Here is a 17,236-nt window from a genome sequence, read left to right as displayed (position 1 = left end):
TTTCTAAATCCTTTTTTTTAACTACAGGGTATACAACTAAACTTTGATGCCACATTTCGTTAGCCTTTTGGGACTGCTTACTATTATATGCCTTTAATTTTATTTATTTGTTTTGTTTTCCCTTGATGAAGTCAAAGTCCAGCTTAGCTAAGGCGAGTCCACATAATGCCGTCGGATCAAGTTTTTTGTTTATTTTAAGTTCTCTTTTTGTCTTGTAGTTTGCCCCAAACAAACAAATTGAATGCGCATTTTGTTTTAATTTACATAAAGGGTTTACGAAACGGCTCGTAAAATGTCATTGGAGCAGCTCTCAAACATGCGCATAAGATTACAGCAAGTCACATTTCGGTTCCTTGACAAACAAAAAGCATGAAAAAACCAGCAAAGTTTGGACGCGCGCACACAGCAGCCCGGCCCGAAGCTCGTCCAGCGCTCGTCTAGACATCGTCTGACGTCCGGGTAATAAAAATGTATATAAAGGTGTTTCTGGGGGGGCAGCCCGTGAACATGGCCCTGGACCAAACGATGGCATCGTTACGCGATGCTGCCAGTTTGATTTTATACGCATTTTTATGGCTGCATTAAGCACGGCCGACACCGACATGTCCTGTCAGAGGTCCTGCTGCGGGCTGGGCAGCTGCAGAAGCTCGTGTCGTTTAAAGGACACAGGTTGCAATTAGGAACGATACGAGATTGCTGGAAGAGTAGCTAGTTTTTTTTTGGCGATGTAACAAGAGTTGAGCAATTTTTATTTGATTGTGATGTCATTGTTATAGTCGATCAATGGGAAACAAATAGCAGAACAGAAGCTAATGTCCAAGTCAAGGTTAATGTTAGCTGAAATTGTTAATGAGAATAGGATCTGGTCTCAAAATATGTTCCTTAAAAACAATTTAAGCAAGCTGGCAACACCTTTCGACAAGCCAGCAAATTTACAAATGGACAAGGCATTTTCTTACTGTTAAATATGCAACAAGTACATAAACTGCCTGGTATATTTAAACAGTAATTAAAGCAAAAAAATTTAATCCAGTTTCAAAAAGCTCAAAAGTGGTTGTCAACTTCAACAGGAACATGTGCATAATCAAAAGTTATCTTCCTGTTAAATATGTAACACCTAGCTAAACTGTATGCCAAACTGAAACAGTAATACAATACAGAGAAAATGAAATTAAAAAGTGTTTGTCAACTAAAACAGCAATATACACATACTTAAAAGTTTACATCCTGTTAAATATATAACAGCTGGAACACCCGTCTGATATATTTAAACAACAATACGAGCTGTAGTATTAATTTGAAATAGATTAAGCGCGTCTTCCCTTTAAATATATAACAGCTAGATAAACTGCCAGGCATATTTTTAAAGAAATTAGAGCAATAAGTCAAAATGCTCAAAAGTGTTTCTCAAATTTGAGTTCCTGTTAAATATATACCAGGTAGCTTAACTATCTGATATATTTTAACAGTTGTACGAGCAAAAGCCTACATTTAAGAAAATGAGATTATACTTGTAATAGCTTTAAAGTATTCGTCAACTTTAACGGGAACATGTCTATATTTATTTCAGTGGAACATATACCAGCTAGATAAACTCGCCGCAAATTTTCAATAGTAATACAATCAATTGCATAAATTTTCAAAATATAAATCTGCACGACAAGTCTCAAAAGTGGTTGTCAAACTTTTACAGGAACATGTTCATATATACATCACTGGAAATTCGACATATTAAAACAAAGATATGCATTAATTTTATAATTTTAACAAGATTAAAGACAAACTTTTAAAGAACTTCAAGAGCCTGCATAGCAAATTTAATAGCTCCAACTCTAAACTGCTTGAATTCAACATATTCACACACTGGGCCATTTGCTTTTCTATTAGAGAGCACTTTATAAAAAAACTTTGGAATTGTATGTAAATGCTATAAAACTAATAGTCCAGACCAAAAACAAATGACACTTTTATGGCGCATAAAAATTGCCACAACAAATTATTTCCCATGAGCGCGGTGGCGACAATGCATACCAAAAACTGGAGTTCAAGTATTGCACTCTGTTGGAAGTTGAACTTAAAAACACACGCACACACACTCACGCACTAACACACACACACACACACACACACACACACACACACACACACACACACACACACACACACACACACACACTCACACACACACTCGCTGCTTACATATGAATATGCGACACCCATAATTATCATGTGCATGCAATGGGTGCCCAGGGACTACGGTAACCGAGAACCGAGAACCAAGAAACAACAACCGACGAGCAACTCGACCATATGTTTTGGCATAAAAAAATAAAGAACCAGGAAAAACAGTTAGCTTTAAACTACAGAATATTAAATACTCTTGCAAACTACAGCCTAAAAAATTTGTATAGAATCCTGACGAAGCAATTTATCAAGAATAGTTCATATTGGAACTTCCTAGGCAGTCGATGCAAAGGTGTTTTTTATACAGCTTAATTTAAGAGCAATTTTTCCAATTGGAGTTTATATTTTTATCCTAGGTCATATATTTTTAAGAAATAAAATAAAGAAACTATTAAACCAGTTCTAAATCCTAATAAAGCAATATAGTAATAAATAATGTTATGATATTTAATGCTTATTTTGGCGAACTTTCCAGTTATTAAAATAAGAAGAAAATAAGAATTAAGCTGGCTCGAGCCATTGTAACCATTTTTAAAGAGGCTCTTTAGGTCTCACAAGAACTCAAAGTTGAGTACTGACAAAATAACAATCTGCTGAGAAAAATCCGCCACTTAATGAACTTATCTCTTAATTAAAGCGAGTTCATATGGACAGGTGGGCTATATTGAAGCGTTTAAACGTTCTAAATGAAATCGATATTTATCGATAACACTTAACGGAAGATTTATCGGTCTTTTTTTGCCTCTGGTATGCGAAATCTTGAACTCAATATTTGCTGTTGCTCAACGTTGATCATTCAGAATAATTCAACTTCATATATTTCAGAGTTGTCTCCTAAAATGCGTTACATCTTCTTTCATTTTATCAAAAAACTCTCTCATAATACTCTAACGAACAACTGCAATGTTGGGCTAGCGAGTTGGAGTTCGAGTTCCATAGAAACTGTGGCCCATTGGGGTGACAATTTAAAAGAATTGATTTTTATTACAGGGTTCCCGGCCACTAATGACGTTGTTGTTGCGGCTTTGCCAAGTGTGCTTGTGTGTGTGCGTGTGTGTGTGTGGGAGCTTGGTGCAATTTATCAATAGCAATGTATGTATATGTATGTACTATATGACATGCTCGTACATGCTGTTAAACAGATATGTGCAATATTGCTTGTATCGAGGCAGACAAGGGGCACGCATATTTCATACACGACTTCCCCCCAACAACTCAACTCCATCCAACCCTCTACCCCCCCACCCCCTCCCTGGCAGTACAGCCTACTCCCTAACCCCTTTCCGTGGAACGTTTGCGTGCAAACGACCCCGCTGGGCATGGAAATTTTGCCGGATCCAATGGACGCCAGCGACATCGACATATGTTTGCTGTCGCCAATGCAGCGTAAAATTTGCTATTTTTTGCCCTTCCCCCTCCCAATCCCCTCTCCCACATCAATGGTTGGGCCTTGGTTTTGTAGCTAGAACATGTGTTTTTGTCTTTTCACTTCAACCCCCCTTTTATCGGTAAAAGCTCCTGTTTGGGTTTCTATTTTTGTTTGCAGAGTTCAAAAATTTTAGCATTGAGCAACACTCAACACTGCCACGAATATATGTGTTGTAAAATGACAAACATGTGTTGGATTTTAGAGGGCTTCAAGGAGTGATATAGTGGGAAAATGAAATATGTTTGGTAATATTCTAAAGACTGAAGTGTGTAAGAGTAGAATAAAAGAAGGGAGAATCAATCAGAGAAAAAAGAGAAAGAGAAAACCATATCAGATTAAAATTGTAAATATCTTTTAGCTCATTTAATCTATAAGTACACTTCATGAGAATCGCGTAGAAGGGAAGTACTTTTCAACCACAAGCTTTGCCTACATTTCTCTTAATACTCAATACAAATCGTTACGTTACATTTTTCATTTTCGTACACATACTTTCAGCATTTTGTAACACTCAATTTTGTAGTGCAGTGAACGATATGTCAACAAATGAATTGCATTAATAACTTTGGTCTGGCATGGAACGTGTCTTTTTGCTGTCCCAGCGGACCAACTTTTTGCCAAACAATCGAATGCAATTTTCGTTTTTGTTCAAACACTACGGGACTAAATTGCATTTGAGCGAAGGCTTTTAAATGTTTAATACACTCGCCAGACAGATGACAATCAATTTTAATAAACTTTAACATTGAACATTGTTTAACAAATTCAAGTGCAACTCCCATAAATCACGCAGTGCCACATCTATATACTTTTTGACCCCATTAACAATGACAACAGCCGCATAACATAGCGAAGGGTGCGCTCCCAACAGCAACAACAACAACAACAAGCACTTTTCTCCCTCCATTAAACTGACAGCAGCAGCCCAAACAATTTTTCGAAAACACATTTTTACTCACTTCAAACGAAAAGCTGGGGTACAGACAAGTGGAGTTTTCCCAGTGCTACAGAGCCTGCGGCAGGTCTTTTTGCTACTGTTTTATATACCCTTTCGAGACTTTTTACAAACAAGCTACAGCTTGAGTTTTGTCACCATTAATTTTAGATTTATAATAGCAAAATAAGAATAGATTAAATTTGCATCATTTTTAACATAGCATGTCGATTGTATATATTTTGATTTATACGAAACTTGGAGATCGAACCCGCTAAAAAAAAAAGTAAAAATAACCTTTAGAAGGTTAATTCGCAATATTCTTTTAAATACAACAAATATTATTAGAGAATCGTTTCTTATATCAATTCTTTGTTAATTTTCTAGACCCAATAAACAGTCTTCTCGGTTAACATAACAATTTATATTAATTAATTACATCAATTGTTTATTTATTATTGAATTGTATATATCAAAATATATCAAATTTAAAAGGAACATTTGGCATATCTTAAAGATCCTAATCGACACAAGAAACAACTTTAAACAAATATACTTAATACTTAATTAATATCAATAAAATAATACTTTTAGTCCCCTTTTGTAAACTCGGAATAACATAAAAGTTATAGACATCTGTCTGTCTGAGAAGTACCTATATTAATATTATTTGTTCAGTACAAAAAGAGTTTAAAGAGGACTTCAACGTTTAAGTAGATGTATAACTAGATAAAAACTAAACAAATCTATGTGCATTATATGGAATATTACAATATCTCATATCAGATTATGTCTTATAAATGTTTCGGTTTAATTCAGTTTACCAAAATCAAAGAAAACAGCAAAGAGTATTTCAACGTTGGCTTCTTCAGGTCACATTTGCAAGCAGCTCTCATCTCATTGCTGTTTGTTGTAGAAACGCTCATTTGCATCACTTAAACAACAATTACATGCCCTCGAGGGCCTGAGACGTGGCCAGACAGTGAAGCTCAGAGAAACAATAAACGTGGCATTAAAGTGACAGACGGCTGAGCGTACAGTAATACCAATTCCAGACGCGGGGCATATAAATAAGTAATACAATTTGAACGACTGAAAGAAAAAACCCCAATTGCATCAGCTACAGAAGCGAGCGAAAATCAAAAATGTGCCTCGAGGCGGTTTTTGGGAATACAACAAAAAAATATATAAAAAATAAAAACAAAAAAAAACAAATTCTTGTACTTTGCGGGCAAATATGATTGGCGGGGCACAAAAGTTGAGGCAGACTTGGAGCAGACGAATCCGACGAGGCGCAACGCGGCGGGGCAATCATTTCGCGCTTTGTTGCCACATTTCACGGCAGCGGCAGCAACTGCCGCCCAACTTCCGGTTCAATAAACTTTCGCAAAAAGTGTACTCGTACATAGTTTGCTGCCCCCTAAGCTCCCTGCATCTGTGCATCAACCCCCTCCCCCCCTCTTTTTCTATATACACATACAATAATGATAACGATTTTTCCTTCAGTGCCGTCGACTGCAGGCAGCTATGTGTGTGTGTGTGTGGCAACAACAGCAAATAATGTTTATTAACTGGTTTTTAGCTAACGTCTGACTGTGTGCGTTTTAGCCGACTTACTTGTGCGACCAGACCCAGGATAGAATGTGCTGGCGAAGGGATTGAAGTGGAAGTGGAAGGGAAGGTGAGGGGAGGGGAGGGAGCATGTGCAACCGCGCGCACTTGCTGCGTATTTGTGTCGTGCGGCAACTGCAGCAATTGCAGCAATTTTATGCGGCACTCAAATGGTTTTTCTAATGCCACAAAAGCGACTGCGAGTAAAATGCCTGTTGATTGCAGCCACAAAGCGTGGCATACTTCAAGGCGCAATAAACCACATAGAACGATATATATGTATATATATATATATATATATGGAGGAGGAGTTAAGAAAAAAGCTAGGAATACAGATAGCAGTTGTAGATACATAAAGCTTATTGAGGTTGATCTGAAAATCTTACAAGATGTAAAGGAAATACAAATAAAGTATTAATATTGGATTAAAAATATACATAGATCTTAAAATGTAATCTTTATTTTTTATCCAATATTCATAGTTTCTTTGTATTTTCCCTAGATCTAGGATTGTAATCTATATTTTTAATCCAAGTTGTATACTCCATAAAACTTAGTTTAAATATATTATGTTGATGTATATTAATTTTGAAGCCAAGACTACAGACTAACAATTATAGCTCCAATTCCAAATTATGCACATATATTTCCTAATATTTGTATCATGTTAATTTTACCTGAGTGTCTAAAAGGGAAAGCCTCTCTGGATCTTAGAGATTGTAAGAGTTAAAATATTAGATAAGTTTTCTGAAGATAATAAGTTTTCTTTCCATATGTATATTTTCTATTATAAGATTTGCACCAAGGCTCCAATTTATTTTTTTCCATAAACCGAACTCTAATCCAAATTCAATTGCCCCAAAAACGTGAGTTTAAAATAAGTTTGGCTTAAAATTTAAAACTTTTGAGAGAGACTAAGTTCCAAAGCATTAATAACTTGCGTCCCGACAATTAAATTTCTATAACCATATTTAACAGATGCTAATTTTGAATAGAGTTCACACGTAGCACGCAAATTCCAATTAAAATTTATCTACGGCCTCGTAAATAGAACATTAAATTGTTTCCTAAAAATTTGGAAAATATATGAAAATCTATATTGGAACTGAGTTTAAGTAAGTTCAAAGCCTGTTTTACAAACTGGACCTCAAGACAAGCAGTTGGTTAGAGCCATCGACTTCTTTTTAAGGTTTGAAGCCTGTATTTAATATCGTTTGGAGTATTTGTCTTATAAAACTAAGATACTTTTCACACCACCTAAAGCATTGACTTAGGTCTGTACAGATTTTCTAAAATTCTTTGAAGACGCCGTCTGTAAACATTAAAAATCTGGAATCAATTCAAGTTATTCTCTGAGCTCCTTTAAAAACCCAATTAATATGATAATAATTTGCCAATTGTTGCTAAGCTTTGTTAAACAAATTTGAACAGTTGGCCAACAACAGCTTGAAGAGCTCCACAATGGGCCAATTAGTCGTGGTAGGTAGCTTAAATTTATGATCCACAAAATGAAGTGCACAGTCTGCACATTTGAAAGCCACAAGACACTTCATTTATTAAATGATTTCACTCATAAAAGCTGCCCAGTCGGAGCCAAAACAATCAACTGGGACAGACAGAGACAGAGACACAGAAGCCAGAGAGATGGTGGGATGGCAGGATGGCAGGATGGAAGGATATCTCGTACGGTCAGACTGTCAAAAGGGATAAGCTGACAGCAAATGCAGCCATCAAGCGAATTAATCAAATTTTGTGCCAAAGACCATTCTGCCCCAACATGCCCCGCACTTGCCACAGTTTGATTGTCAATTAAAAACGTTTGGAATGCCAGACGACGACGACGACGACCAATATGAATGGGCTAGACCAAGGGGCAGGGGCAGGGGCAGCGGTTAGGCAGCTCCTGAGTGGGTCGATCTGTTGCTGTTGCCTGAAGTGCCAGCCGGCAGCTGACAGATAGCAACGGCAGGCTCGGCGGGCTGAGGTGGGCTGAGGTGGGAGTGCCACACAAAAGGGTGCTTCGTTCTATAAATTGATAGCACACCAATTGAGAACCAATTGTTGCATTCATTCTCTTACCCCTTTTTTGCGAGCAGGGTTGAATTGAATTGCTGGCAATTTGTTTGCCAGCCGCTAGAGATTTTAGGAATGGGAGCTGTACTCTTGCGTAAGAGGATATTTTATTTAATATCCACAAGTCCTTGGCGCTTAATTAGTGTACAAAATGAAGCGTGTGTAAGAGCTTAAAATAAAACAGTTTACAAAGCTGGCAAGGGTTCAAAAATAGAACCAGCTTGCATTAGCGTAAAGCTAGGTTGCCTTTAAATAAAATCAATTTGAAATCCAGCTAGGATTCACACTTAACTAAATGCAGGCATTGACATCAAGAACATTTAGAAATTTCTAGATCATTTCATTTGCGTTTGCTTGCAGCCCTTTTCAGCCGCCCTTCTTCTTTCCCCCCGTGTGCAGGATTTCCTTAGCCTCATTAGTCGCAGCTTTTAAGCCACAAAACCCCACAGTGACCGGCACCTGGGTAATGTCAACTGAATGTTGGACGTGATTGTCGGAAGAGAACACAAAACCAAACCGAACAGGGCAGGTAAGAATGCTTCAGTTGCGTGGCACGACTAGCAGATGCCCTGTAAACGGTTCACTAGTAACTTTTTCTTGCACTTTTTCCAAACTTTTCTGTTTGTTAACAGCTTGTTCTGCTTTCTTAAACATTTACTTAATAATTTTTTTGTTTATTCTAGCTTAGCTCAAGGATTTCATATATATATGCAAGCGTATTGAATGGCAAGACAAACTTTATTGAATCGAAAATGTCTTTCAGCCACATCAAGCCCCATTTTGCAGATTGCTGGGATGCAGGGTATAACAAAGCGATTTACAAAATTCGCACAATTCAAGCTGACACGCACTGCGCCAAAAATTATGCAACACAAATACGACAAACGATTTGCTTCAATGTTTAACGCACCATTTGTCCCAGGAGGTGGATGATGATGACGATGGCGCTGGGCATGATGATAATAATGATGATGATGATGATAATGATGATGGTGCTGACCAGGCTGAAATATTCACCGCACATTTTGCGGTGACATTTGCGCGTTATGGTTTTGTAATTACCTGTAGCAATATTTGTTTTTTTTTTTGGGAGCTTGTGGGAGCTTGAACCGTGGAGTTTTCAGCAATTTTATGAGCATTTGATTGCTGTTGACCAAGCGCGTGTTTATGGTTTGGACATTTACGTAGTTGTTTTTTATTTATTTTTCGCTTTTCTGCTGCTGCATTTAAATGTCATTAATTGGCCATTAGGCAAAGGAGCGTGCGCTGATCTTGCACTGGGTCAAGGTTGTTCATGCAGCAGCAAGTTTTTAGTCAGGCTTAGTGCGCTGTATTAGGCTGCCTAAGAATGACACATTATAAAGAGTCCCATGGCCTTTCAAGTATATTCAGCTAATCTACTTGTCATTATCACTGAGTGCAAAGATACACACACATAAAGACAGCACAGGGCACTTTTCACACTTGACCCAAATGGATTTGGGCCTGGAATTTGTGCACGAAAACACAGTCACATAGGAAGAAAATCGCATTTTGCTGAATCTCGACACGTAGCGTTTATCTTGTATTAATAATGAACATCATTATAATTTAGCACACAATGCCACAAAAATAAAAACAACAATAAGATTGAAGATTTCTCAGCGTGTTGATGAAGCTCAAATGCCCTTACGATAATATTATATATGTTATATTATATTATGAATAAAAGGTCCACAGTTCAGTCAGCAATATAATATAGTTGGAGCTAATCCAACCGAGCCCGATATATATACTGACTATAGCAAAAAAATGGAATATTGACTGAATTTTCTTATAAGTTCTGTACAACTAACAGAGTTCCTTTAGACCGATTATCAATCGGAACTTATAGATTCATATATAATTAATAAGTTCCGAGTTGTATTGTTCCACGAGTTGCACAGCTTGTAAGAAAATTGAAATACCCGCTAGCCAAACAAGTGTAAATATAAGCTGTTGGCTGTTAAGATATACAATGAGATACATGCATATAAATACGCACATATATCTACTTAAACATATACGCAATATAACCCAGGCACAAGACACATAAAACACTTGGGAGTTTGGCTTTAATGGCACTTTTCACCCACACACACACACACACACACACACACACACGTAGGTGTATTTTCTGAGTTGGGCGAGTTGGATGCGAGGATATGAAGGAACAGGAGCAGCGCATAATAAGCAAGAAATCTGTTGATTGTCTCTCATGCCCGTTCCTGGGGTAGAGTGTAATCAAAGTTTTACTTTGGCCCCGGCATCAAAGTGACAGGCAACAACCAGTTGCTGCTGCCACAACACTTGGGGCAAAAAACCTGGTAAAAGTCGAGAGAGGGACTAGCAAATACCCTCTAAACTAATGACAGCAAGATAGGCAGTGGCTGATTTGTGTCTTCTTAAATAACTTTGTTGTCTTTAGTCCGATCTATATAAAATTTTCTGGACTCAGATATGATATTCAACTATGTGTGGATACCAATGCTCGCGGTAGTAGCCCTTAAATTGGGCTTAGATACGCCCCCTTCCAGCTTTTGTACATTTTCAATGGGTATAGGTTTTTAATAGACACGAGCAGCATCAGCACCCGCACACCCCCTGTCGCACAGCTTTAAAAACAACAAATGAAGCTGAAATACTTGCGTTGACATGTATTTAGTTTGTGCATGTTACCGAGTTCAAACTCAGACCTAACCTCAAAAAGTCACTTGCTCTTGCTAGGACATAATTAGAAATAGGAAAACTACTGCAAAAGCGAACTTCCTTCGCTTAGTGCAGTACACCTCTACACTCCTTACCTCCCCTGTTGTTCCAGTCGAAAAGATGCGTTAGGCATTGCAAATGAGTTGTTCGTGCATCCTTTGCAACTGTCTCTCTCACTCTCTCTCTCTATATATATATAAATATATCTTTCTCTTTCTCTCTCTCTTAAGCATTAGCGTAGCATGCCATCTCAGTCGACGGCGACATGTTTGCGACGACACTGAGACGTTGACATTTTGTGCGTTGCTCTTATGCTGTCTCTCTCTAACTCTCTTATTCTCTCTCCCTCTCTCTCTCTTTGGCCTGACATGACCGGAATAGATAATTATTTATACAACTGTGGGCATACACATACATTCCTATATATACAAGCATATACTGTATATAAGCATGTACTTGCCTAGATCTTGTGCGTAGTTGTCCTATGCGTTCTTGCTCCTGTTATACCCTGTAGCTGAGAACCAAAGTGGCCATACGGGACTATAAGTTTTTTATCTTTAATGACTTGAAATTAGGTATTAAGCATTTTCGAAATATTTATTTCAATTAACCTTTATAAAGAATAAGAATATAAAAATAAAAACAAAAAATATATTTCCTAGTAAAGAGTCAAAATTAGTCTCTCGGAAAGTTAAATTTCTTTGATTTTTAAAAGAATCTATTTTCAAATATAGAAATATGTTTTATTTTTATTCACTTTAAGCACTTTAATTTATGGAACCTCTAATAGAATAAAACAATAAGCTATTCTATTTCTAAAACCCTGTACTATAAAATGAACACGCTAGTTTAATAGTTTTACAGGGTATTGTTATAGTCTAGCAAGCACATCTGCAACATTTCCACATATTTGTTACATTTGTTGGACTTGTCGCCGTTGCGTTGTGCAAAACTCGTATTCTTACAAGTGCTACCCCAAAAAGTAATTCAATTTATGTTCCTGTTGCAGTAGAAGTAGAAGGAAACACAAAATGCGAAATACGAAATACGATATACAGTGAATAGTTGGCTACTCGAGAATAATAATGGGGTGTAGCTGCCCCTCCCAACGTACGCATACATAAACATATTCCCTAATGCGATTTGCATGCTTCACAGCTTTAAACTAGATTTTAACAGCTTGCGCTTCGTGCATTTCTTGAGCTCTTTAAAATGGGCGGGGTGGCGATTTATACATAAATCTAGCAGCATCCATTTTATGGACTGCGAAATTTCTTGATTTTTCGTATCGCTAGTTTGTGCATGTTAAACATGGCCCTGTCATAAACAGGCAACGTTTTATGTTTTCGCGAAATGGAGGCAACACATCAACAGCGAATCAAGTTGTACGGCCAAAAATTCATGGCGCTTCTCACAAAGTGTGGGGGCAAATAATTCGCAACTGGTTAACGTTGTGGCGGCAATATAGTTGCAGCTGCCTTGAATGATACACGTGATGTTAAGAATAGAATAAAAAGAGATTAACTAGAAGTTAACCAGATATCCCTTTTTCTCTGCTGCTTTTGACTTCTCTCTATCTTTATAATTTTATTTCTCTCTACCCCTTCATATTATGACACTTTCCACACAAGGCTGGCACAACATTTTTCGCGACTGTTTCGCTTATTTACCATGTTTTCGGGTTCATAAATTATGAAGACCGAAAGACCAACGTTTTGTCATGCATAACGTAACGACTTTTTAATAGACGCCCAATTTCGAAGACTCGCCAAATTGAAAAGTCAAATGCGGAATATAAATAAAAGCAGGGCAAATCTAAGAGGTGTTGCTGGCAAATCCTTGGTTCTCCTTTCTATGCTTGCTCTCAAGGGTTTGTGTGTGTCCCAGAGTAATTTACACGTGATTATCGCGGGCTGTCCCAAAATGGGATAACTTTGTCAACAGGATACTCAGGCAGGCAGGCGGCGACCGGTGGTGTGGTTGCAATCATTATTCCGCCCGAATGACGGGCGTAGTCTGAATATACGCATACAGATACAATATATTACCATATGGCTGGCAGACAATAATAAATTCAAGCGTTGTACGTGCCGCACGTAAGAAGCGTTGCCTACTTACGGGCGCTCATGCATAATTTAAATGAAGTCTGCGACAGGAATCAGCTCGAGGATGGAATTCACCCGAAACTGTGACCTAACACTGCTAATGCTGTGACTGAAAACAGTGACTTTCGTGACTCTGAAGCCTCTTAAAAAAAGGTCCATAAAGGTGTTCAATAGATGTCTTTTTTTTGTTTAATAATCTAATAAACTTTTAAAAACAAATATAATGTAATGTTGTGTTAGTGAACGGATCTCAAAAATCTTAATGTAAAAACTGATTCGACTTCATTTTTTTAAAGTTCAGCGCCACGAGCTTTTACTCAATGAAAAGCCAAGATTTAAAGAGAAGAAACGGCACTTACTCTTCTCATTAAGATCTCCTTCTAAGCCCAATTCAGGACTATTTTAAACCAAGATACGCCAGGGAAAACGCATCTCTAATCCAACAATAGATACATTTTGCCTGCCTATCAATGCGTTGTCATCTCAATTTAGTCTAACAACGCCTTCCCCCTCGAGCCATGCAACACATCGGCTGTGCGCGCTGACCTATTTTGGGAGAATTTCCAGCGTCGTCTCAGTTGGTAAGCAGAAGTTGGCAAATCAATTCAAATCAAATTCAAGAAGAGTTGAAAAGTTGCAATTCAATTGCTCAATCGAGCTTAGAGAGTGCGTCTTTATTTCTGTCTGACCAAAATAAACTGCATGAACTTTCGACTCGAAATACACTCACACACACACACACACACACGCCATGACAATAAATTGCAAAACAAATTTTTTTTTTGGCTTTCATATTGGCAACTTGAACCTGCCAAAAGTTACTCCCAAAGCAATCAATTTTTACGGCAGTTTAGTTTTTGCCGAACTTGACAATCAATGGAAATAGTTTAATCAAATGCGACTGACTGCCAGACAGTGGGTGAGGGGTTGTGTGTGGGTGGCTGGTTCGGTATTTTGACCCGGTAGCGGAACTGTCGACGAGATTTGCATACCATTAGCCCAAACTGGCAGCTAACGAGCATGTTGAGTGCATTAACTGAGTGCAACAACCGCTGCCAACAGGCAACAGGCAACAATAAATGCCAAACAATTTGCCAAATCATGATTTACAAAAGACAGCGCATAGGAAAACTGAATGCCCAAAAGGGGAACGAAGGTTGACTCAAAAATCAGTGGCGGCGACTAAGAAGGGGTGTAATATGTAGCAGAGATACAAAAGAAGCCCTCATCTTCGTAGCTTATATATTTACATTTAAGGGTAACAGTTTTCAATAAACACAAGTATATTTAAATTTCGGATTAATACTATATGAGAAATATAGAAATATCTGTTTGAGCATCTTATAGATAAATCTTGTAATTTCTGAATGTAAAACTTCTAATAATGCAAGAATCTTCCAAGGAATTTCATATATTAATATGTTTATCTAGATAAAATTGTAACTGCTGCTTTCAAAAATATCTTATAGATACTATGTGGACATATATGTCAAGTAGCTACATGTGGGCTTTATGGAATTGATATCCGTGGTATCTAAATGGGCTAAGATTACTCATCTTACATTTATTCACTATGTAAATCAGATCATTTTTTATAAATAGACTTAATACGTGGTTTTCTCGTATCTTTAATATAATATAACATCTATAGCCACAGGCAGCTAAATGTTACAGCACTCTGCAAGAAAACTTTTTTCTATTAAACTTTGCCGGTAACGACAACGCCACTGGCCTCAAATTTGCCGCAAATCTGTGCGCATATTTTTATATACAATATCTTAATGCGAGCTATTGTGCGCGAGTGAAGAGCGTCGAACAGGCGACGGTATAGATAATAATACGGGCACAAGCCAAGCGGCAGGCGGCAGAGTCCTAAACACTTCACGTCATTTCCAATAAGATTGTCACAATGGCGCTGCCGGCTCTACGCCAGGGGGAACGAGGTGGGCAGCGGGGTAGAAGTAGAGGGGTTTAGCTACAGTTGCAACTTTATGCAAGTGTATCTGTTGGATGCGCATTCAACGTATTTAGGCTACAATAGCGCGTAATCTATGCCACTCGACTTGCACAACAAGCGGCATGCAGCTGTGGCAGTTGCGACTGCGACGGCATCGCTTTGCTTAGCATTTTGCATCCAGCAGATACTTTTACCCAACACAATGCAGCTTAATGCTAAAAAGTGCACAGCGCATGAATTTCATTTTATTTGCCTTGCATTTTTATGATTGCTATGCAAATGCAGCACAGCCCTCGGCAAACCTAACTACAACTAAGTGCAGTTATCTACGAAGTGCCAAAGATTAAATACCCTTGCAGTCATATTGCAGATATACAAACTATTTCCGGAGTTCTCATAGAAAAACTCCATAATCGGTTCCTCTATCATATAGTTGTTGATAGTAAAGATGCGTTTCACATCGTATAACAAAACATTTACTCTCTCTCTCTCTCTCTCCCTCTGGAAGGGTATCACAACAACTCTGCAACGCAACGAGGCGTGGCATCTTTTGTTCCGCCCGCACTATAAAAGAGCAGCACAGAAAACAACATAAATCGATTTGCGAACTTGTTTGGGGCGGAGGACATGTTTTGCCATAGAAGACACAAACAATTGTTGTTCAGTTCAGCTAGCACTAAGAAATCAACAAAGTAAACAAAAAAGTATTTAACATAAAAGAGACCTAAAGAAAATTTATAAAATCGTACACACTTTTAAGAACTGTGGGAAAATATAAAAAAATAATGAACTTACCTTCTGTATTAACGGTAAGGTTCTCCATATTGTTGATTCGTTTGGGTTTAGATGAAAAATAAGATTAAAGTTGTTACTGAAAATTAATATTTAAAAATGATAATTAATACACAAAATATAACAAAGTGTTTAAAGGGAAGAATTTATCAAAAAAAAAGTTAAAACAACTAAAATGTTGGTCACCTGCTATTGGGGAACTTTTAAAAATTTAACATAAATTAATCAGCTCATTAATAAAACAACTAAAAAGCTGTTAACCGAAATTTAGATATGGAACAATTTAAAGAGCCAGGTATTTAATAAACATCCCTCTTAACAATGTACTCGTTTGTATGTACATACATCTCATTTATCTCATTTACGCAACTATTATGCATTTAATAAAATATAAATAAATAAAAAACTATCTTTATTATATCTTATCATATGCACACAATGTCTCACGTTCATAATTGAATCAATTAAGCCCCAAGTCAGGTACTTTTTAAACTCCCCTCGTTTGTCACATCGTTTGTGAACACATACATAAATACATAGGCTGCTGCTCCGTTACAATACTGCCCACTGCTGCAAGCGAAATGCATAAAACACTCGAGAAAGACGCCCTTGCAGAACGTAAGGAGCAACAAACAACGGCAAACAAAGAGCAATGCCAATAAGAAGAGTGACAGGCCGTAACAGCAGCAGCTATAACAAGCACTCGCTCATTACTGTATAAAATAAGAGGAGCAACAACAATAACAAGAACTGCAAAACCGAACGCCGGCCACTGGAAATTGGAAGCAACAAAGCGTGGGCCAAAAAGGAAAAGGAAAAGCAGCGCCTGCTGTCAGGGCAACGACAGCGACAGCAAAAGCAACTGCAACAACACAACTGCAAATTTCAAAGAGCTGCAAAGTTGTTGGCGTCGGCGTTTTGCAGCTGTAATTGTTGGTGCTATTGCATTTGCGCAGTAGCAGCAAACAGCGAAAAAGGGACTGCAGCGAACCGGATAAAACTCTTTCCAGTTTCCAATTGCTGTAGCGCCTCATCTACTTACCAGTTTTAATAACTACAAATTTCCACAAAGTATCCAATTAACGTTTATAAAACACACGAAATTTAGTAATTTCTTTATAACTATACTTTACACAAACAAATTTATTGAACTGCACTTTTTTTCTCTACTCTTTGAACTTTATTTTATCACGGCGCTCAGCGCTATGTAACGATCGTGTTGACGCAAATTTAACGACTGAGCGACTGAGGCGCCCACCAGGCTGCTTTGTACTCGATCGCAGGAGAAGCGGCACAGTGGGCAATGTTTAATAAATACTCACTCAAATGCAATACGGCTGCAGAGCAGGTATTGTGTGAGAAAGTTTAAGTATTTAAACTTGTAGAGCTTAATAAATAGTGCTCCGCACTTTAAATCTAATTAC

At 37.7% G+C, this 17,236-nt stretch overlaps 1 protein-coding gene across 1 annotated transcript in view; it reads right to left on the bottom strand.

The window, feature by feature from the left end:
- The window catches only part of stai (stathmin), an 80,971-nt gene extending 63,928 nt beyond the window's left edge, over window positions 1-17,043 (bottom strand). The window contains exons 1-2 of the mRNA XM_064698288.1: window positions 16,855-17,043; window positions 15,816-15,891 (exon numbers count right to left, since the gene is read on the bottom strand). Of these exons, the coding sequence (XP_064554358.1) occupies window positions 15,816-15,843 (28 nt within the window). The 5' untranslated portion in view covers window positions 15,844-15,891; window positions 16,855-17,043. The remainder of the gene's footprint in view (window positions 1-15,815; window positions 15,892-16,854) is intronic.
- Window positions 17,044-17,236: the final 193 nt, after the last annotated feature.

This window comes from Drosophila montana, unplaced genomic scaffold, assembly GCF_035044405.1.
Source record: "Drosophila montana isolate Dmon_TW-CO22-7 unplaced genomic scaffold, ASM3504440v1 contig_402_1, whole genome shotgun sequence".
NCBI classification, from domain to species: Eukaryota; Metazoa; Arthropoda; class Insecta; order Diptera; family Drosophilidae; genus Drosophila; species Drosophila montana.
This window is presented reverse-complemented; position numbering and strand designations above follow the sequence as displayed.